This window comes from Vidua chalybeata, chromosome 1 (genome assembly GCF_026979565.1).
Source record: "Vidua chalybeata isolate OUT-0048 chromosome 1, bVidCha1 merged haplotype, whole genome shotgun sequence".
NCBI lineage: Eukaryota > Metazoa > Chordata > Aves > Passeriformes > Viduidae > Vidua > Vidua chalybeata.
In genome coordinates this window covers 23298211-23321416 of record NC_071530.1, presented here as the reverse complement: position 1 = coordinate 23321416, position 23206 = coordinate 23298211, and the positions used below count along the sequence as shown (strand labels likewise).

Here is a 23206-nt window from a genome sequence, read left to right as displayed (position 1 = left end):
CCTGTACATTTATTAGAGATCAGGAAGTAAATTGTTACCAATAATCTCAAAATCTATAATGAAAGCATACTTGTATCTATTTTCAAAGAATTTTACAATCTTCTTTTAAGTGAGCTTTTTGCTCAGAAATGCCTCTTGTTTGAGGCTGAAGATTGAAATGGAAGTTGTTTGTTACATATCTCAGAGAAGCAGCACCCACGTGGCAGTGGGCCCTGTGCTGCCCAGAGGTGCTGGGGAGGGTGCCTGAGCCCTACCTGACTGCACGCTTCCGAGCCGCTTCTGCAGTGCCTCCAGACGATGGATGTAATCTGTCAGAGCCCTTTCGGGATCGTAGTTCTGCAGCTGGGGACAGGTGAAGGAAACTGGGTTTAAATCTGCATGCATCCCATGGAGCCTAGGGGCAGAACAACACACACCATTTCATAAAAGGGAAATTTTGAGTAAAAATATCAGCAACACAGCAAAATACTGTAGGCAGGGATAACTTACGGCCTGCATGGCCCTTAGCGTATCCATGTGGTAGCCAACACATCAAACCCATTTAATCTCCCTGCCACTTACTGCCCAAGCCAGAGAAATCACTCTTCCCCCTGGCCTTTTCTTTCTACTGCACAGGATTTGTTGCTGCATTTTTTTGAGACAAAGACTGACCAGCAAATTCCTAGTGAGATTGCAGCAGAATCCATGGTAGATTGAAGTTTAGTTTTCTATTAAGAATCTTGTGTCAACAAGGACACTACCATCTTTACAGGATTCTGCCTCTTGTCATTACTCTCTGTAAGTAAAAGTCAATACTGGCTAAAATAAATTAAATGTTTTACCATGTAAACTGTTATGGTTATGACAAACTAAGACAATACAAATATTGAGGTGGTTTACATGAAAATGAAACCCAAAATTGGCTAGAATTTGATACTCAGTGAAGATCTGAACTCACAACTTCATATAAGCTCATCAAAGTATGATGGCACTGATAAAAGTGTTGCCCTTGGTGAAAAATACCCGGTTTCACATTGAGCTTTGGCCTCAATCATGTGATAAGTAATCACACACTGAATGCCTGAGACATCATTTTTGACATATTCTTACAAAAACATTAAATCTTGCAGTATCAAAGGTTACAAACCTTAGCAGTAAACACTGAGGCTTTCAGTTATTTAAACACTGCCTGAAAGAGAATATTAATAAAAAAAACCCAAATATACTTATGTTGAAAGTTTATAGGAGATCTAGGAGATTCCATGCCTGACCTGGATCTAGAAGAATGCCTCTGTTCTCCATAAAGATCCATGCCACCAGAAAATGAATCAGGCCGTAATTCATTACCTAGAAATACAAAATATACAGAATATTAGAAATACAGAAAGCAGTGTTTTGAAAACTAAAAAATGTAACACCTTTTGCAGTTTACTGGGAATCTCAGATATGAGTTTTCTTCTTGCGTATCACAAAAATGGCATTTAACAAGTGTAGACCACTTTCAGACTCCCTCAGAGAAAAACAGAGGTGAAATCCTGGCTTCACTGACGTCAGTGACAAAACTCTCACAGACTGAGCAAAGGTTTTAGTGCAGACCTAAATAGCCACTGAGTAACAAAGAAGCTTCTGATTCTCCTTAGACTCCTACAAAAATCAAACAAAAAGCAAACAGAAAACTCAGACTTAAACCTTTAACAAAAGAATGACAAACTTTTGTTCTAAGAAAAAGACCATGGTGCAGATCTCCTATGAAAACTCCAGTGACTCAGCTAAAACTGCTTTCATGAACACACTCCATAGGGAAACCTTCCATATTTTTTTAAATTTCACCCACGATGGAGCAAAACAAAACTGAAGAGAAAGTAAATAGGTTAGTGTGTGTGCTGAGCATGAAAACTGAGAAATAGGTTAATCCAAACAATTATAGCAAAAGAAAGAGGGAACAGCCCCCATTCATTCCATGTGAGGATAATACAAATTAAAAGCCATCTCCATTAAGCAGTGGTGTGACTTGCAAATACCATTTTTTTCAGTCATTACCTGTGTTCTGGCTAAAGACATCCCTATTGATAGTCAGAATACCAGAACCTGTAACTCTGTGCCATCGACGAACCAGGAACTTCATTCTGCATTTCAAATTAAAAAACAAAACAAAACAAAAACCAAACAGCTTCAGTATAAATTAAATAGTCTGATAAAAGTAATCTGCTTTTTGTATTCTAGAAAGTGTAAGAATTTCTTGACCAGCAAGCAAAATTAACAGATGGGCATCTAAAACCTGAGTATCAAATACAAAACATCCTTTTGCATATCACTAAGAAAGACCATCTTTTGTCCAAACCTGCTTTCAGTTTCACCTGTACAATTCCAGAGGTGCTGTATAGGTCCAAGTGGACAGTAAATGGCTCAAACACCAAAGCTACAGCACACCAGTATTTTAAAATCATACTAAATATACTTTTTTGCTCTGTTGCAGCCCCAAAACTTCAACTGCAGAGCACTATGAGTAAAATTCTCACAACAGGTATGTGAACACTTCCTTGAATTTATATGACACACAAGGCTCAGAAGAATAGCAAGCAGAAGTTCTTGGGCGTTCAAACCTTTGTGAAGGTTTGTTAGCAACATGGCAGTACTATGCAGTAATAAATTTTTTTTCTTCACCAATTCCTGCAACATGACAGTACTATGCAGTAATAAACTTTACTTTTTTTTCCTCACCAATTCCTGCTCATCCTTAGTCTTGTGAAATTCAAAGGACTACCTAGACAGAGAAAATTAGTTCCTAAATCTATATTATACTTACATGTAAGACTTTAATTTTAAAGGAAATTTAGTTGCAGAAAAAGCCTTTGTAAATAAGTGCAATCCTTAGAATTGCTCATAATGTTTTTTAATAATACGACTTTACCCAGTACACTCCATCTGTGATTATCAGATACTGAGCCCTCTTCAACTACACTCAGACTGCTTATTCCTTTTACAAAATTTACCTACACTCTGCTCACCTTGTCACCCTACAAGTACCTACTGTATTCATGACTACCAAAAACACACCATTTGTATTTTGGTGGAATATGGAATATGACAATTTCTAGATTTCACTAGAGAGCTAGAAAAGTATATATTAAACAGCACAGTCATCACAGTCATATCTGTTTGAAATGTAACTTCCTCCAGGTTACCTTGAAATTGCAATGGACACTCTGACTGCAGAGCGAAATCGTGTGAATCCCTTTGAATGATGTGTGATGATTTCAAGGTCTGTGTAGGAAGGCTGTCCCCCCATCCGTGCTATGAGGGCCAGTGTGGCTTCTTCACACTCCTGGAATCCTCCTAGTAACAGCAGCAAGTATTTTTTCTGATATATGAGAGCTTTCCGAAAGCTCTCTGCTCGTAGGTATTTGCTGTAAATTCTCTGCAACAAGAGAAAAAGACAAAATGCCTCATAATCTCCAAGAATCACAACAGTTCCAAGACTTTTGACATCGTTACTTCTATAGCATTTCTGTGATTATTCATTTCTCAGAACCATGGAGAAGATTCTGCTGCTGCTCACACTTGTTGAATGCAACTTTGTATATTGAGGATCACCTAAACAAGCAAGAAATAGAGCACACAGAAAAGGACAGCACAGGTGTTTATCTGTCATTCTTGGAGAGAAAAAATAAGTCAGGTACCTGAGGATGAAAATTTAAAAAACAAATTAGTATCTTCTTACTCAAAATAAAGCAGAGTGAACACAATGAAAAATAAGCCTAAATCAAAAATTTTAAAGCAGCTGTAGTTAGTATGTGGGGAAAAAAAAATCTTCTTACCCTTAAAACAGCATTTTCAGTATCTGATCCCAGTTCTCTGAGGAAAGCCTCACTCCTGAGCTCTGCTCTCAGCTTTGAGAGTTCTGCATCAGCTTGTTTCAAAGATTTCTGCAGTGACAGCCTTTCTCTGTTCCAAATTTCCTTCTCAGAAGCAACAAGAGTATCAATATTAACTCCAACATCTGCTGAGTGCCTAGAAGACTGAAGACAAAGGAAACTGAATTTGAATGACATAATTAGGAGAAGCCATGTCATTCTAGCCATTGGTTTGGTGGAGAGCTCATAAAATTAATGAGAAAAACTATTCAATGCTTGGATCTAAGGCCACCCTTGCACTCTGACACATCAAAAACAGTGACTTTAGGAGCCCAATCAAAATCCCAGAAAAATACAACTTCTCTAAAAAAAGAGTCCCCTCAAGTGGATCATCCTAGCTTTGTGATCTTGAAGGGTATCTGGACCTATCTGGATCTGCTTATCATGGTGATGAGATAGAGATAAAAAAGAAAGGCACAAAGGATTTAAAATAAAAGAGTAGTTAACAAAAAGAAGCTGGGTAAAATCACAAAGTTTTACACTTAACAGAGTGAGCTGACACATACTGATCACTGAACATGAATAACTCACACCGATTTACTCTGTAGAGGGAAGCCAAGAAAGACAGATAGCTTGATCATTCTCAATTGGGTGACTAGGACAAGAAATTAGGCTTTTATGTCTGTATACATAACTCAGTAGATCAGTACCACCAAGGACATACATAGTCTGCAGAAGGCTGTCTGTGCTGGTATCTTCTCAGTTCTTCCTCCAGTTTCATAACAGCATTCCTCAAATTATTCTTCTCTTCACTCAGTCTGCTGACAAAGCCTGTCAGCTCAGCATTTTGCCTGAGCAGCCTCTCAGTCAGGGAGCTGGATGGAGTCCCTGGGGGCAGCACCATCTTCAGCTACGAGGAAGAAAGAAAACCAAACTCAACTTCTATTAAATCCAAATTGCCAACTGGAAAATAACTGGCTTACAGTGAAAAACATTTGTAGATAATGACAATAGCTTTGTATCAACTTCATATAAAAAACTCCAGCGTATACGTAAACTACAAATCACAGTGACTTTCTTGTCTATACTTACCCTATACATTACAACAGAGTATTTTCATACAAGCTCAATTTGCAAAGTTTTCTACTATATTTATGTTTATCTAATTTAGAGGAAAAGAAAAAAGCTTTTTTTCAAGTTACATTGAAAATCCTTGCTTAAAATATAGGGACCAAATCAAGCTCACTTAAAAATCAAGACTTGCCGAATTCTTTGCAACAGATTACCTAACTTCATTTCTTTTACACAGGTGCATGCTACTCAATCTTCAGTGGCCTTTCATTTACTTAAACAATGCAGTTTAAGCGAATGTGTTGTGTCAATGCAATACAGTAAATACTATATGTTGATTTTAATGTCACGAAGTACTGAATAAAATATCCTCAGTTACAGGATTACTGCTGAAAGGAAACTATCCTAAAGAAAAAGCCATGAGATGCAGAAATTTAAAATGAAACTGGAAAAGTTTTGATTTCAAAGTTGAAAAATCCCTTTTAAAGTATTAAAAATTGTAAAAAAACAAAAGGAAAGGGGTTTTTACATTTTACAAACTCCAGTCAGAATGCTCACTGGAATTTTCCCCTATAAAGACCTGAATAAGTACAGGCTTACAAACTCCTTGCAGTTTCTGCTCACAGCTCTTCATCCTAACTCTCCCATCAAAGTTACAGCATTGACTCTCACCTCTTCCAGACTGGACAATCCAGGCAGTATTTTCAGTTCTGAAATAACTTCTTCAATAGCATTTTGGACTGAAATGAAGTCCTGATCATCTGCTGTTTCAAACTGCAATCTGAAACAAAAGGGGTTTTAACAGCAGATCAACTCTGACATCACGAGCCAGACTAACAGAACTTTCATGGATACCTATGCACTGGATCTATAGCAAGTTCATTTCAGCAGTACTGGAGACAGGGCAATGTTTTCAAGACCGCTAAGTGACTCTAAACAAAATTGTCTTGATTTAAAAAAAGTGTACAGAACGGTTTCCACTCATTTGTAGACAGGGACATTCTACATGAAGCACATTTAAAATAGTGGTTCTGCTTCCCACAAATCTGTTGAATCTGTGTGATCAAAATCCTAGGGTATTTCCCAGATACACTGCATTCTGCTTTGCCCAAATGTTTCCGAAGGAATGTTTAATATTAAATGACCATCACAGCAAAATAAAAACAGATGCAAACCTCCCACGGACCTGCTACCATGGTATTTTTTAACCTTATAGAGATAGTAACCTTCCAAAAATAAGAATCAAGATCAGTTTCACTTGACCATAATTATTTTTTCCCCAGGGAGGGCGATTCAGAACAATAATGCCTATATTCATCCCCTCAGGCATGATGAATTATTTAATTACTACTTTAAATTCATCTACTTATACCATACCCAGATAAACCTTATCATTTTTCAGAGGAAAAAAAGACAATTTTGCTGTGCCTTAGAAAGGACCCTAATAAAACATATAGGACTTACAGCAGCACTTGATACTGGTCCTGGTCCTATATTTTGATCTTCCATCAGTATATCTCAAGTAACAGCATACACAATAAAACTAACAACCCCAAACTCAATTAAATCCTGCAGTCTGTGAATTAGTTTTCAAACCAAATATATTAGCTTGCTGGCTGCTATTTATTAAACTAAATGGCTGAAGACTGGTCTAACCTGCTAGCAGCTTTCCAAGCCAACTGCTTCAGCTTTGGAGATGCATTTTGCAGCTTTTGTCTGACTTTTTCCAGAATTTCAGTAGCAGCAGAGAGATCTCCTGTCAGTGTGCGGTAAGTCAACTCATTTGTCTCAGCTCCTTCCATTTTTTGCTGTAGAACCCAGTTTCTTGTTCTGTCATTGGGTGTATCCCAGGTAGTCTGGAAAGAAATATGTATTTATATATATATATATAGTATGTGATCCAGTGCTGTAAAATGAAAACATATACTTCTGAAACACACTCAGAAACTGAAGAACAAATAATTCTGACAGAGAAAGAAATTTAATGTGACTACAACACTGCTGTAATGTAGCACTAAACTATCATTCATGAAAGGTCTAGGGTCTTTCTGTACTAAGAACTAACAGTCATGGAGCTATGGAGTGATTCATAGTCAATGAAGTGACTCCATGAAGTCATGGAGTGAATCCAGTCAAAAAACTCAGCAGGATGTCACCAAGCCTTTCTGTTTCTTCCATCAGCAGCTCCTTTACCAGTTGTGCAAGGAATTGGGCAACTGGGCCTATGTGATTTTGAAACCAATTTATAGTCAGAAGAACAAGGGCTGAAAGAGACCACCATGGTCATGGAGGTCAGTCCAGTCACAGGCAACCACACTACTGATGCTACCACAAGCAAAACAATGCACTGAAGAGGTATTCCTAGGTAACAGCCTCCCAACACTGCCATGGAAGAACTGCTATCCCTCACAAAGAAATCTGAGTCCATGGCTCTGCCTTTGGCTGTCTGCCCTACAGTGTGGTACCAAAGGAAAAAAGTCAGAGTGTTGCAAATGTCACAGGAAACAGCAGGAGATTAATTATTTGAAATTCCAGGCAGATCCTGGAAAGCAGATCATACTATCTGCTGATGAGGAAGGGGGAAAAACCCCAACAGCTGCTGCTAACCTGATCCAAGGGAAGACTCTTTGCTGACCACAATGCCGGCAGTTCCCTCTGGGCAGAGGAACAAGGTGCACAAAATGAGCATGGCAGGAAGGCTGCTGCTGTCACAGTTACCAATACACTCAACATCCTGCCTCTAGCTGTGGGTAGTTTCCAGTGCTTCAGAAGATAAAAACCAGTAGCTAAAGTAGATGAAAAAAAAATTCCTTCCTGGCTCCACATACAAATAACTGGTAAAACAAATGATGTCAGGATGGGCAAAAACATAGCAAAGAGGCAAGCAAGTCTCCCGTCAGTCCTCTCTGCGACTACCCAAAAATCATTCACCCAGCAACACTTACCTCTTACAGAGAAGTTTCTAAAAATGTTCTAAAAGTAATTTAAAAATAATTTAAAATCTCTCCTAACCTTTTAAGGCAGTGAAGAACTTGGAAGCAACAGAGACAGCACTTTCACTCATCTAAAAATTACGATAATTCTTCAATTGATTTTTTACCTTGATTTCTTTCTTCTATTTTGTTTGCTAATATAGACATATTCAGACATATGCTAGCTTGATTGCTTAGTCATTTATTTATTGAAGCTGTTGGAAGATCACTTATACTATTTCAAAGACCTCTTGCAGTTTACGAACTAAAGATTAAGGGCAGTGACCTGGGGCATTCCTGAGTAGGAATAGCTCATTCCTGCAACTGGTTGCAAGGAATGTTCTTCTCTTGTACTGAGACGCAAAGTGGGTGTATATACCCAGATGCATTTCTCCTGCTCCTCCTTGTACACTTCTATGCTCCTCCTTAAATACGTCTATAACTTCACTCTCAGGAGGAAGCATGTGGATAGTTTTAGGAAGCAAACTGGAATGCTTTCCCTTTTCCATTCTCTGGTGCCCATGTTCTGCAATCTGCAGGCTATTTTATAGATCGAGTCAAGGGACAGTGACACATAACTGAGCAAACGAATTAAAGCTAAATTGCATATTTCAATATTACACATTACTTTCAATCCTACTGTACCTCATTTGGGTTGTGGCTTGGTGTCCTTTTGGCTTCCTTTCTTCCTTCATCCTCCTGCTCTTTTTTCTGTAGATCTTGGATTATTTCCTGTAACTTCTTTGTTTCATTATCTAATTTATGAACTTCTTGCTTCTTTTCTCCAAGTTGCCACTTAAGGTCTTCTACTTTGGACTCCAGTTCATGGAGTTTCTTTTGTACTATTATGTTAGCATCTTGTTCTGCTTGCAATGCTTGCCTCTGAATCTGCCTTTCTTTTTCCATTTGCTGTCTCACTTGCACAGATTCCAGTTTATACTTCTCCATCTCACTTACTAACTCCACTATACGGTCATGCTTTTCATCCATTTGCTTCTGTAGCTCTTTAAGCAATTCCTCAGATGGATTAGGTGTTCCAGCTTCCCCCTTATCTTCAGCACTTTGAAGCTGAGCACATAGCTCTTTTTCCCTTTCTAGGGCACTGCTTATTTCGAGAGCTCGAACCTTCTCTGATTCAAGAAGCACCTGCAACTCAGAATTACGGCCTCGCTCATGTGACAGCTGGGCAGCACTGAGTGCTTCTTGGGATTCAATTCTCTGTTGCAGATCACTTGACAGCTGTTTCTCTTGCTCCAGAAGTTTACTTAACTCTAAGTTCTTTTGTTTTTGATCTTCAAGAGAAAACTTTAAGTCCTTTCAAAAGAAAACATAAGAATTTATCAAAGCCATTTGTGCATACTTTCCATTATCTTCTGCAAACTGCAAATATGCTACCTCTACACACACTGCTTTTAACAGGTTTTGGTATTCCCAAATAATGCAACAATATTCTGAATGCTGCAGTTATATCTGATACTAAAATACATTACAGTTGTCTTTATTCCTAAATCAGATTATTTCATAAAAGTGTCTTTTTAACACATACTTTATAGTGATATACAAACAACTGTAGTTCTGAAGACAGCCAGCTTTTACTTTCTAAAACTGTGAAAATGATTTTTCAACTTTGGATTTCAAGATGTAAATAAATCAATGTTGTTGGTTTATTTATTACTGCTTTTTTGTCTTTTGTCTTGTACCAGGATACCTGCTCTCCCCTTCACTATATCAAATACTGCAGAGGTACCAAAGAAGATACTAATGTAACATTTTCTCCTAAAGTAACTCCCTAGTTTGATTTTCATGAGGTGAAATTGCAGACTTTTTAAATGCTGACAAACAATATGTCTCCTTAAATCATATTCTTAAATACTATATTTTATGAGTTAGGCTGTGGTGGGGGCTGAGTGTAGCCATATCAGCAGTGTCCTGTCCCACTGAATAACTGAGAGACATTACAGAATCTTCTAATCTTGGGCCTGAAAAGCACAGTAAACTTCTTATTGATTTAAATGGAATGTGCATCAGGCCTTTTTCATACTTTGCCACACAGCTTCTGTACATTTTTCTTCAGTTCTAGATGATATAATACTACAGCTGAAGACAGAACAATGAAGAATGCATTGGACAAAAAATGTAAGCTGAGATGAAATGTTAACCAAAAGAGTATTTTCATGTTCCTTGATGTCCCAGGCCACTTGGGATTATGGAATACCTCAAGCTCTTCTCTTCCTCTTTCCTCACTGCGTTCCATTTTAGCTTTTTCTTTTTCCAAAGCCCACTGTAGCTCTCTTGATTTTTTCTGTTCATTGGCCATTGTATCCTTGAGAATATCTAGTTCAGCTGCTTTTTCTTTAACTTCAGTCCTAAAAGAGAAATGGGCAAACTTTACATGATACTCTAATACTATAATGAAACAGTCAGTTACTTGGTATTTATTCCATCCTGTGCACTGAAAACGCTGCTAGTCTAGTAGAGTAACAGTGAAAAGCCTATTTAGAAAGACTAACTCAAACCCAAAAGAATTGCATAGTTCAAGAACTACAACAAGTGTGTTCATTCTGCTACCTTTGTAGCTGCCACTTGTAGGGGCTCAGAGGCAGTTAGTGTTCAACCTTATCCAGTCATGGGCCAAAATCTTAAAGAATGCCATGGAAGTGCATCTTGCTGCCATGTTTCTCAGGGGAAAAAATATACTGGGGGGAAAAGGAAAAATCTACTACTGGAATTTTCATTTTTTTGCAAATAAATTTTGCATCTGTTTGCAAAACAAACTTGCTCCTGATGGTCTGTAAAGGGTATAAAGTAATCTGTGAAGTAATCCCAATCTAAACTCCATCTTAATTTGTTATCTCTGAGCTGAACATTAAGATAGTGTTCATGGTGCATCCCTCAGGTTCAGGCATAAATAATAATGGCTTTCTTAAGTGCCAAATCTGCGGCTTCTGGTATCAACCATGTCAAAGCAACATTTAAGAGTATTTCATATGGAAGCACTTGCAAAATCATCAATTTTTCTTCTCCATGTTCCTGGGAGATTAAAAAACTTTAATAAATATGGTCTATTTATTAGCTTGTATACAGTAGTCTAATGTGACAAAGTTTAAAAAGGAACTTGATAATTAATAAAATATTAAATTATTAATTGAAATACGTTTTTTGTCAAATATAGAAAGTCTATTTTTGTCAGGTAGGTTTTAAGGAAATACTGAGAAGTGTTGGAGTCTAGGACATCCCTCTGGCTGCTCTGGCTGTCTCAAGACCCTGGTAGGGGTCTCAGAGATCCTGGCAAGAAGTCAAAAACATCTGTGGCTTCGATTTTAGACTGTGGAAAAAGCTGCCAACTCTGGATGAGGAATTACAAGGGTTTTAGTAGTGCGATATTTGTCCTAACACAGGTGGGAAAAGTAGAATTTTGGGATTTTTAAAATGGGGTTCAAGGGGGTACAAGATGGAGGAATCTGGGCGTGTCTTAGCCATCTTTCCCTTCTTCTTATCCTCCATGTCTTGCTGTGATAGTGACACTTTTCTGTTGGTAGGGACACACTGTCCCAACATAAATGTTAGGTATTGGTAATAAACTGTAAACATAGTATACGTAACTTTTGATATAAAAGGTAAACACCACCCGAGAGGGCATGCAGAATGTTATGGCCTCCTTGCTAGCCAGAGCTCAGCAGGTTAGAGAGAAAATATTATAGATAAGAAGAAATAAACAACCTTGAAAACACAATCGGAAGCATTCCAGACTCCTCATTTAACTGTGTGCGGGCTAGGGAAGCAAAGACTCTTTCGGATCTCTCTTGGGGTCACCCTGACGTATAGGAGCCCCGAGAGAGAAGAAATCCACAGAGAAGCAATTATACAACATGAGATCAAACCCCTTAAGGAAATCAGTATTATGGTTTCAGATTAGGAAAGATAATCTTCACAGTCAACACAGACAGCTTGGCACTGAAAGCCACACCTGATGGTTTCTAGGTCCTTGAAGTGCTTGTGCTGTGCTTTAAGGGTTGCTTCAAGTTCTAGTTTGGCTTGTGCAAGTTCATTTTTCAGCTCTGTACCCATCATCCTCTCTGAATTCAGCTGCTCCTGAAGCTCTGCTGCTCGGTCCTTCATACTCCGGAGCTCCACTTGCATCTCCAGAATCTGCAACTGCTTCTGCTGCATATTATACTCCAGCATTTCTAATGAGAGCACATTCACATGGAAATTACTTCATGAAGAAAACACTGTGTTCGGGTAAAGCTTCTTCTAGCCAAAGCATGACCACAAGGCTATTATTAAGAGTGATATTTTAAAATAGTATTTTCTTTCAGTAGCGCAATAAAAGCAAACCCATGACTTTTATACTTGAATACCTTTTGTACTTTGAATAAATCACTTCAACTTCTTTATTTCTTACAGGCTGTAAGATGAGTGCAACTATATCAATATGCATCATCTGCATAATGATTAACACAATTTAAGTTTGTTATATTACATATATATACTTGTGACCTAATATGTGTAACTAAACACTGACAATGAGCTTTACTTAATTTTAAAGTATACCTGTTCTCTGAACCTTTTTTTCTTCATTCTAATTGCTTCTTAGTTTCTGCATTATGACTGACTATCCAACACAGATAATTTCAAAGCTGCTGAACCTAAACAGTGAAGCATATACATGGAAAATAACCTTAAAATTCAAGCTCGATTTTTACAGCAATTGAAGATAACTTTGTATCACTTTCAGTTTGATACAAGTCATAAGGACACAGATTATATCTTAATTTTTGCAAAAGTAGTCAAATAAGATTGAAGAAGATGAAAAGTATGCATGTTCAGAACATGCATATCAAAATCAGAGACCAAAGAAAGTCACCATTTTTGTCACAACTTTATGAGCACTGCCTTGAAAGCATTTGGAAACAGACATATATTACCACAGAAGTCACCTTGGCTTTTTGAATCAATCTCTTGTTCTCTCTTGGGGTTACTTTTCTTACTGTTCATCTGAGCATGTAATACTTGAATCTCCATTAGTAAACTTCTTCTGTCTGCATTCTGAAGACTGTCCATTGCTGCTCTCTGGTTAGTAGCCTATTAGCATTAGAAACATTTCACAGTAAAACTCCAGATTTTATGAGAAAAACTATGGTGTTGACATCACATTTATTTATATATTCATAGTCCACATATATTCAAAACATTTTCAATGAAGTCAGTATTACAGTATTTGGAAAAACTGCTTGTTATTTTTTAGTTCTCTTCCAGGCATCAAAATTAGAGACTGAAGAGAGCTATCACTTATCTGGTGAACTGCAATTTTCTCACTAATCCTTCCATGTTCCAGAGGAGATAACTGACTTCTCTCTGTCCCATAGCAGCCTTACCACTTTCTCTTCTCACAAATTATTTTGTATAAACAAGCTACCTTTTCTCTTAGACAGTGTAACATAATTCTAATTAACTTAATGACATCAAGCTCAGGACAACTGTATTTAATTCACATTGATCTCTGAAGTCTGTATATAATCTGTAATGTGTGCACCCAAAAGTTTCTTTCCCATGCCACATAGTTTTTCTTTTAAAAGACACCAGTTCATTCTGCAAGTCTGACTTTTTTTTCATCCTCAGACTGTCAAAACTACCATTAATACATATATTTATAATGGATTTATAAATTTAAAATTAAAATCTAATGTAGACATTTTGACTACAGTATGGTTTATATTACCTGCTCTTGTAGTCTGTGCTCTAACTGATTCATCAACATCACTGCATCTCTTGTGCCCATTTCTGCAAGTTCAGTTTGAAATGCAGCAAGGAGAACATTTTGTTCTCTCACAAAAAGCTGTTGAATGGCATGCAGAAGTTCTCCTCGCCAGTCTGACACGCCTTCAGGAGATTCAGTACTTGCATAGATCTGCAGTGGTATAAAAACAATTTAAAGAGCCAAATTGAAAGATTATATCATTATAATTTCTATGTAGAGTGTGTGTTTTCACTGGAATATTTAGCTTTTCTTAGTAATTGTGTAAATTTCATCCATCCAAGTGGATGCATTTACTGTACACATTGCAAATTTTTCTGCATTCACAAATCATAAACTTTTAGCTTTGTTTACAATGGAGATGATTTAGCTTTTTGTAACTGAAAACTTAGCACTGTGAGGTTACTAGATCACATTTTTCTTTTAATTTTTCATGTATTACATGTCTCTCCCTAGGCTCTCACAGAGTTATGTGGTATTGTGCAGATATTGTGTATGAAAAAGATTTAATTTTAAATGACACGAAGTTCATCTGCCCACTTTATATGCTAAAGGAAATGTTGATGCAATAGAAAGTGCCTGCATATATCCAAGAGTCTACCTGGGGTAATTTAAGAAGCAAAAGTTTTAACAGATTACAGATTAATAAGCCAATAAATAACAGCATTAAAAATTCAATTTAAACTGCTACTGGAATATGTTTCAAAATAAAACTATTCTTATGAGGACCTATACAGTCAAAAGTTATCAATGCACAGAAGAACAAATATAAGCTGTAATACCATGAAGTGCAATATGGAGTTTTATGGCATATTTTAAAAAATATTTTGCCTTGTAACAGAATATTTAAGCATTAAACCTGAACAGTGAATGTGTCTTAGAAGGTTATAATAAATTATTTTTTAATCAGATAGAATCTTACGATATTATTTATACCTCAGCTTCTCTATGAACTTCCATTTTTGCAATTAGATCTTTCAAAGATGAGATGGTGCTTAGGAAAGCTTTTCTTTCTTCTAGCCAAGATTCTGGCTCTTGCTTATGAGGTGACAGATCTTTTTCACTATATGGAAATTCAGTGAGAGACAGCACCTGTATGCCTTCATGATGGACTGCTCTCAGCAAGCCCTACAACAAAAGCAAAAAGAAATCAGTAATGCCAGTAATAACAGCATATAATAATAACAACAATAATAATTGCAATCTTATTTCATATGTATTGGAAAACTGGTACTTCTAGTTTGATCAGCATAAGGAAACTATGCTTCCTCATATAAAGGACAGAAATGTAAGCCAGTCCTTTACATGTGTCAGACAGAAATATATTAAATACTTGTATTTTTCATCAGTTTCAAATACAGTTTTCCAGTGTACATCTGCCAAATCAATTTTTTATTTTTAAAATAGCTACTAATGGAAACCGACAATTTCAAAACAGTCCTGGGAATCTTCCAGGTGAGCTTTGCTATTCACTTTTTGAAATTATTTTGAAGCTAGGGATTTGTTACAAAATACTTTAAAAAAATTTAATTAAAGTATGGGACCTTTACTGTTTATGATAAACACCTTTGCTTTCATAACATAGCTATAAAAATAGAATCTATAAAATTGTGTAATATATGATCATGACATTATTGTTAATGCAACAAAATTGCAATAAATTGTAACTAGTTTTCTTTCTCATAATCATAACTAAGAACAAGCCTAGAGATATAAAACTCGTATTTAGCCTAATTTAAAATGCAAAAATGCACATCACTGTGAGAAAATCTATTAAAATAGTTAATACTAAAACTTATCTAAATGGCTCTGTTACCAATAATCAAGCAAAAACTAATCTCAAATTTCAGTAGTATCACTCTTTTTCCTTAAAAAAAAAAAAAAAAAAAAGCTCGAGTCTATTTTACCTTAATTTTTTTTGGAAGTAAATCTGTTGAAGTTTCACCTTCATCTATTCCTTCAGATATCGTGTCAGATCCCTGGGTCTGAGCAAGATACATTCCTTGACTCCAGTCTGAACTGGAGTCTAAAATAAAAGGAGAGAAAAACATGAAAGTTGGATTACTGTGAAGCTTTGAAGAACAGGCATCAAAAAAGTACTTTTTATCTGTTGTTTTAACAGGTAGTTGCATGTCACTAAGGGTTCATTCTAACCCTGGAGACTACCTGTTTCATAGTTTTTCTTTTTCAATTTCAAAGAAGTAACAGTAAAACTAAACTAAAAAATAAAACCACAATCAAACTTAAAAATCCTTATTTAGTTTTACAAGACAAACAACTACTTGCATAAACACTTGTGCCAAATGACCCACTCTTAATAAGCTTAGCATTGCCTATGTAAAGGAGCCTATGTAATTTTATTACACTTGGAGAAGTCAATCCCTGTAACCATCTCCCACTGCTAGGGAGCTGTAGTTTTAAATGCTATCAGGAGATGATGAAGAGATAATGTAATATCTAAGAAGTATTTAGAAACTCCAATGGAAAGGAAAATAACTAGCATCTGATGCCTCAACTAAAACCCATCTCTGCTCCAGACATTTTTCTTTTTACCAAATTAACAGACATGGCATGCCCAGAACCTTTTACTTCTGCTTCAATCTGGGCAGTAGTTGTTTTGATTTCTCAGAACACAAACTCTTTAACGGTAAACTTAATATCAAAAAAGCAGATTTAATTTATAATGCTGTTTGAAATCTGTAAAAACAAATTTCTTACCACTAGAACCTCCATCTCTAGCTTGATGTGGTGGAGAATGTGCTAATCCAGAAACTGGGATTCTCTGTATTTAGAAAAGAAAACAATCAAGTCTTTAACCCCTCATCCACTCTCAGTAAGGGAGAAACTTTTAAGAAGCATGAAATTATGTGAACCCCTTTGCTCCAATTCCCCTGCAATCAAAGTAATAAATAGAGTATGATACATAAATGAATATGAGAGAGATGGCATTCCACAGGGTGACCTACATTTCACAGAGCAGGGCAGGTTCAAGGCAGAAGCACAAGGAAACACCTGATAGTTGAGCACACTTGCAAACTTACATGCTGAGAAAGGGGTTCACAAACTCTCCCAGGGCCATGGAAACATTAGAACACTTTAAAGTTTTTTACTGAGCATGTGGTGGTTCACACTTTACAGATTTTAAATGGTAATTTCTGTAGCAAGAGCAAAAGCTTGAACCAAAGTATTTCAGTAATTATAAAATAAAATACATACTTCTTTGGCTTGTAGAGTTTCTATGACTTCCTTTAAAGTATTACATTCTTCAGTCAATACTTGTACTGCAACAAACTTCTCTCTCTTTAATGCTTCAGATTCAGAGATATGCCTTGTCTCCATGTCCATGATTTCAGCAGCGTGGAGTTCCTGCATTTGGTCAATTTTTTCAGTAAATTCTCTTACAATCTCTGCAATCTCTTCTGAAGAGCATCCATTTTGCAAATCAATTTGGATTTCTGCATTTTTAACAAGGACTGGTGAGATTTCCACAGTCTTGTCTGTTTGTGATGAGGAGCTGTTTCTAGTTAGAGTAGACTCGCTGGCTGACAAATCACACAATATTTCTGCATCCTTCTTGCTTTCAGTTTTCACCATTTCTTTGCTCTTTCTCAGGTAACTTGCAAGCTTCTCCTCTGCTTGAACCAGGTTGTCTTTGACTTTGCACAGGTCTTCCTGAAGATGTATCAGACTTGCCTCTTTTACCTGTAAATATGGAGAATCTCAAACTGCAATCCTTCCAAATACTTACAACAGCTAAAATCCAAGCAACCCTCTAAACCATTACAGCTCAGTTTAGTTCTATTTTAAAGCAGTTATGACACATGGTAGCACATATTATCTCCTAAGAAATACAGCTCTAGATCCACTGTTGCACTGCAGTAAAACTAATTACTTTGGCAATGAGTGAATATTTGATCTACAGCCTCAGCTCTGTTCCACTCACAGTAGGCACTGAGTGGATGTTTTTCTTGGTGGCATTCTCAGTAAAAGATAAAATAATCCCAAACTATAGCATGCATATTTGAACAGTAAGTCCTGTACAACTATTTGATTTAAATACAATATGAAACACTCTGGTTCTTACTGTTAGTTCTTGCTGAAGTTTTTCTGCCTTTTCTCTGTAACTGTTCAGTTCTTCCTTAGCAGCAGCTGCCTCTTTTTTCACTTGTTCAAGTTCAGTAATAAGCACTTTTTCTTTTTGGCTTTCCATGAACTGTGCTTCTACCTATATGGCAACACAAAACATGGAAAATGGTAAAGAATCACGTTTTAACAGCACTGATCACTTTCACACCAACTTACAAAGTGAAAAGACCAAAGGGGAAAACAAATGTATGTTATTTGGGTTAACACAGCTTCAAAAAATAAGACTAAGACCATGGGAGGAAAGACTATCTTATAGTTCACTGAACTGCAAGCATAAATTAGATACACCACACAGCACAGGGAGCAAGGTCAACAGAAAGTAGGAAATGAGGTTTGATAATATTATTTAACTTATAAGACATTTATGACGTTCATTAAATTTGTATTTGGATGGAAGATGTTAGAACTTTTTCTTGTCCAGTTCTGGGTTCCATGGCTTCCGAAACTCTTACATTCATAGACATCAAGCCCATTTTTGGACTATCAAACATAGTCAATTTTGACTAATGGCTCTAAATTGAGAGGCAATAAACCACTAGTGCATGGAAATCTGGACAAATGAATACCGGAAAAGCTACTGAAGGGAAATATCTTTGGAACTGAGATGGGAAAACAAGAAAACAAATCAACATCAAAACATACATAAATAAACAACCTCCATCCCAAAAACACCTGTTAGAAAATTGGTATCACTTCTCTTATCATTCTGAATCTTGTCTTAGACAGTTTTTATCATTTTAATTTTTATGTCTCTACCTTCATGCCATGTGAAAGTGTACTACTTTCCATTCTATGTCATGTCAAACTAAGAATAAGAAATTTCATGTCCAAAATTCAAAACCACCTTACAATCATGAAAAGGTAGGGTGTTTTTAATACATAATGGAAACTGATAGTGGCATTCTCCTAAAATACCATCCTTCTCTTTGTAACTGTAGGAATAATATAGAAATGGAAGTGCCACACAGAGCAGAATATGCCTACAGTTATTCTCATTAAGAACCATTTCATTCATTATATGTACATAAAATAACAGGTTTTAGTGAAAACAAGACAAAAGAAAATGGTGTCTACCTGATATGTCTGCATTTCTTCTTGCTTAATATATCTCTGAATCTCTCCTTTATGTTTTTCTTTAATCTCTTCTAACAATTGCTGAAGCTCTAAGAACCTCTCTTCTTTAACTGCAGATTCCTTTTGTGCAACTTTTACATTTTCTTTTTCTAGCTCCAAGCTATGATTTACCATTGCCAGTTGGTCTTCCATCTCACTAAGCCTCTGTGTTAAGTGTGATAATTTTGATTCTGTCTCATTTTCAGTTCTATCACTCGAATCCTCTGTTTGGGCATTCTTGCTTGCTTCATTCACACATTTTGAAGCTTCTTGAGTTTCCTGCATGAATCTTCTCTGCTCTTGAACTGCATTTAGCTGAACCTGACTCACAAGAGCAGCAGCAACTTTCTCCATTAGTGACTTTTCCAGTTCTAATATCCTCTTTTCAAGTGTTTCTTTTTCAGCCTTGCTTTGCTCTTTCGTGTCTTTTATTTCATTGTAGCACTGGCACAGTTCTGAATCTTTTTGCTTAATGCATGCCTGAAGTTGCTGCAGTTGTATCTCCATCTTGCTAATGGTGACTCTTGCATTCTCATCTGAAGTCCTAAGCTGGGACCAATCTGACAAGTCTATCTCCTGACATAAGTTTCCTTCCATTTGTTCAGTTTTTCCATTGCTCCTGTCTTCTGGTTTTGACTTATCACCTTGGACCAGTGCACACTTACATTTCTCTGTTATTCTTGCATGCTCTTTTTTTAACGTATTTATTTCTTGCTTTAACTGGCTCATTTTTAACTTTGTTTCCTCAAGCTCATTCTTTGTTTGAGATGCCTCTGCATTTATGTTTTCTACTTGCTTTTCCAAAGCTTCCTTTTCTGCCAGAACTGCTTCAAGTATATGTTTTGGACTGTCAGCATCTTCCTGAAAACCAGCAACATCTGTTGGTATCTTTTGTCCAATAATTGCCAGCTCCTGCTGAAGCTTATCGATTACATCATTCAACTGCTCTACTTCCTCATCATTTTTTTTCTTCACACGTTCTTGATCACTTTTCAGACATTCTACCTGGCCTTCAAGCTCCCTTATATGCTCATTTTGCTCTTCAATAACCTGGGGAAGAAAAGCCAAACACAGTCAGAAACACAAAAACACTCAGATCATGTTTGTCCTGGGCTTCACAGAAACAGTTTAATCAAACTTTGAAAGATCTCATAAAAGAAAATTCTCAATGAATTTCTTAATGTCATGTCTCTTTAGCTTTAATGAGAATTAAGACATCTTCAAACAGGACTGAGAAAGTAGCCCATGACCTTAAAGAACTGAAAAATAGGTATTAAAGCATCAGATGAAGTGAAAGCATTTGTAACATTCACAAAGCAAGGGAACACTGAATTTTAAGTGTTCATGATACTTGCTTATATAAGACACACCCAATTTAGATGAATATGTATTTTATATACAAACAGACCTTTTATTAATTGTGTTGAAAAACACCAATATAATGTGCTTTTTAATCTGAGACCATAGAAAACACCTATCAGTTGACTGTGACATTTTCTGTCACAATCCTAAATATGTGTCTGTGTGTTTATGTGTGCATGCACACATATATGCAGATGGGCACCCAAACACACAGGGTAAATAGTACACACAGATCCAGAGCACAATAATTTCTTTGTGCCATAGTTTAAATCAAAGTAAAAAGAGACAAAGTTATAGAAGTATTTATTTGATAATGCATATGACTATCCAAACAAGAATCAGAGACTCATGAAAACACAAAGAGAGTAAGAATAATACTTTCCTATTAGAAAGTAGATTTAGATTATTTAGATTGCTTCTAAAGACACTTGAAATTAAACGCCGTGTAAAGAGATCAAAATTCCAAGAAATTTATAAAATTATGTAATTGATCAAATATGAAGGTGATGACCACATGATGCAGAAAAGACAAGACATCTTATATTGGCTTCTAATAAATGAGTAGAAACAAAAAATGGAATGACTGGTGTTGACAAACTCTAAATTCAATAAATAAAAAGTTTCAGCAAAAGGAATAAAAATTTGTTTAACAACCTTCTTGTTAAATTGCAGTGGAAGCAAATTTCACTTGAGTGTAAAAGTGACAAAAAAAATTATCGTTATGAAGACAAAATAAAGGCAGAGAAGATTGCAAGTAGTAAGGCTAAGAAACAAAATGGATTTTTTTTTTTTTAGTGAATGTTTGGAGATCTGAAGTGAACAGTGCTTCAGAAATGCAGAAGAAGATACATAGAAAATAATCCAAAAAACATATAATAAAATAAAATCAGTTATGGTATCTGAAATAGGTAAGAACTCTATTAAGAGTATTTTCAAATATGAAAAAAAACATGCAGAAAAGATGAAAGATGACAAAATTCATTACTCAAATAGCCACATTTTTTCCTTTATGACTTAACACTTCACTATGCTTAGTTAGTTAAGTAGAATAATAAGATGACTTTGTAATAAGTACAATATGTACAAAAATAAACGTGACCATATAAATTAGAAAGGCTGGTTTGCCAACCAAGAACTTAATTTTTAAAATCCACAGACAGGAGTAAGCTCAGAAACACTAAATAAAATCTGAATGAGTCATAAAATCATAAAATGGCTTGGGTTGGAAGGGACCTTAAAGATCATATAGTTTCAGCCCCAGTGCCACAGGCACAGTGATCCTGCCATCAACTCAGCATAACAGTTTCTGTTCTGGATTACATCATGGAATAAAGGCCCACAGAATGCAGATACAGTAATTAAAAGAAAAGCACTTAGTGGGATGAAGATGTCTAAGGGACTTAGAAAAGGGATTAACCTAAGAATAATCTATTAATATTTAATAATGCTCTCAATAACCAAGCAGAGTAATTATTTAATGTCCTGGAAAATAAAACCAAGTCAGATGATGAAATTAAGAAAATTAAGCTTCATATAACAGAAGAAGAACCAATTAATCAAAATGAATTATATCTGAATCCTAGGTATTTTTCTCAAGGCAAGAACTATAACTCTATTACTGGGGTCATTGTATAGAGCAGAACTGTTCTGGATTCTTGAAGTATATTTCCTAAATCCAGTTTCCTAAATCCAATCTGAAGTTTCATTATTAGTCACTGAGTTTCACTATAACTGAATTTTGAACTAAAGACTTAGTGAAATTATCCAGCTTAGTCAGAGCCCTATTTTAGTGGATTCTATATGTCGTAGTAGAATGTTAGCCTAAATGCTCAGTCAGCTACCAAGGGATAACAGAAATCCTGTTCTTAACTTGCTTTTGAATGAAAGCTTATGACAAATAAATAACATTTAAAATGGTAAGAATGCAAAATTCAGCCACTGAAAAAATCAATGTGTTTTATCTGTATAAAATTAAAGTAAGCCAAAAGAAGATGAAGCTGATAATCAAAAAACCACATAATTGAAAAATAACAGAAAGCTACAGGTGTTAAAGCTCAGTAAATAAAAGATAAATCTGCTTCTTTCTTTCGTTCTCTCTACTTCTAATAAAACACAGCATTTTGTGAGCACTTCCATGCTTGAAATTGGATAAAAGATGTTGCCAACACTGGTATGAGAACAAAGCATTCACACAAGCTCATGGAGCTCAGAAGTTCACCTGCTAAAAATGCATTAAAATCTAACATGATCCAGCAGATGTCACTGGAGTGCAACACCGAATGTAAATCATGTGAGGGAAGATGATAAAATCAATGTTGAGATTGAATTCAGCTACCTAAATACTATAAAATATTCAGAAGTATCAGAAGACTAAGGAATGAAGAATTTAAGACAAAAACTCAAGCAGAAATAAAAGAGAATAATTAAAAAGAAAAGCCAGCAAAAAGCAGCTGTCATAAACGAGACTAAAAGGGAAAAAGAGATTAGGTTTGAAGCATTGCTTGAAACTGAAGCATTTGCATTTTTAAATTAAGGCAGCAATAGAAGATAATGCAACTGGTGGGGACAGAGAGCTTTTTTTTCCTTCAAACTAGCAGCACAAAGTAAGACTCTGACAAGGATTTCAGAAGTATGTACCTTGTTGTCAGTTGTGACTTCAAGTTGCTGTTGCAGTTTTGCTATTTGTTCATGAAGATGATGTATTTCCTGATCCTTTTCTTGCATGATGTGAGCGAGCCTCCCAGCCACTAAGTGATGGTCCTTTATGGCAGCATCTTCAGACTTCTGGATAGCTAGTCCTAGTATTTCCATTTCATCCTGCCCAAAAACCCCCCAAAAACATGTTACAGTCATACACAGCATTTTCTGCATATTCTTGTATGAGTATTTCAAGTGTGGGAATTAAAATATACAAATTTCATGGAAGTAATCATATGAGCTTTTTAATATTT

General features: G+C 36.0%; 1 protein-coding gene across 4 annotated transcripts in view; it reads right to left on the bottom strand.

Moving 5' to 3' along the window:
- Window positions 1-23206, bottom strand: part of AKAP9 (A-kinase anchoring protein 9) — a 106203-nt gene that overhangs the window by 1013 nt on the left and 81984 nt on the right. For all 4 annotated transcript variants that reach the window (XM_053948673.1, XM_053948760.1, XM_053948852.1 and 1 more), the window contains 20 exons: window positions 22893-23072; window positions 18855-19943; window positions 17719-17859; window positions 16851-17336; window positions 16353-16416; window positions 15542-15660; window positions 14571-14762; window positions 13599-13787; window positions 12817-12961; window positions 11844-12063; window positions 10092-10242; window positions 8522-9190; window positions 6561-6760; window positions 5577-5685; window positions 4558-4743; window positions 3798-3998; window positions 3165-3397; window positions 2020-2105; window positions 1251-1326; window positions 255-394 (listed from right to left, as the gene is read on the bottom strand). In XM_053948673.1, coding sequence (XP_053804648.1) covers window positions 255-394; window positions 1251-1326; window positions 2020-2105; window positions 3165-3397; window positions 3798-3998; window positions 4558-4743; window positions 5577-5685; window positions 6561-6760; window positions 8522-9190; window positions 10092-10242; window positions 11844-12063; window positions 12817-12961; window positions 13599-13787; window positions 14571-14762; window positions 15542-15660; window positions 16353-16416; window positions 16851-17336; window positions 17719-17859; window positions 18855-19943; window positions 22893-23072 — 4876 coding nt within the window. The remainder of the gene's footprint in view (window positions 1-254; window positions 395-1250; window positions 1327-2019; window positions 2106-3164; window positions 3398-3797; window positions 3999-4557; window positions 4744-5576; window positions 5686-6560; window positions 6761-8521; window positions 9191-10091; window positions 10243-11843; window positions 12064-12816; window positions 12962-13598; window positions 13788-14570; window positions 14763-15541; window positions 15661-16352; window positions 16417-16850; window positions 17337-17718; window positions 17860-18854; window positions 19944-22892; window positions 23073-23206) is intronic.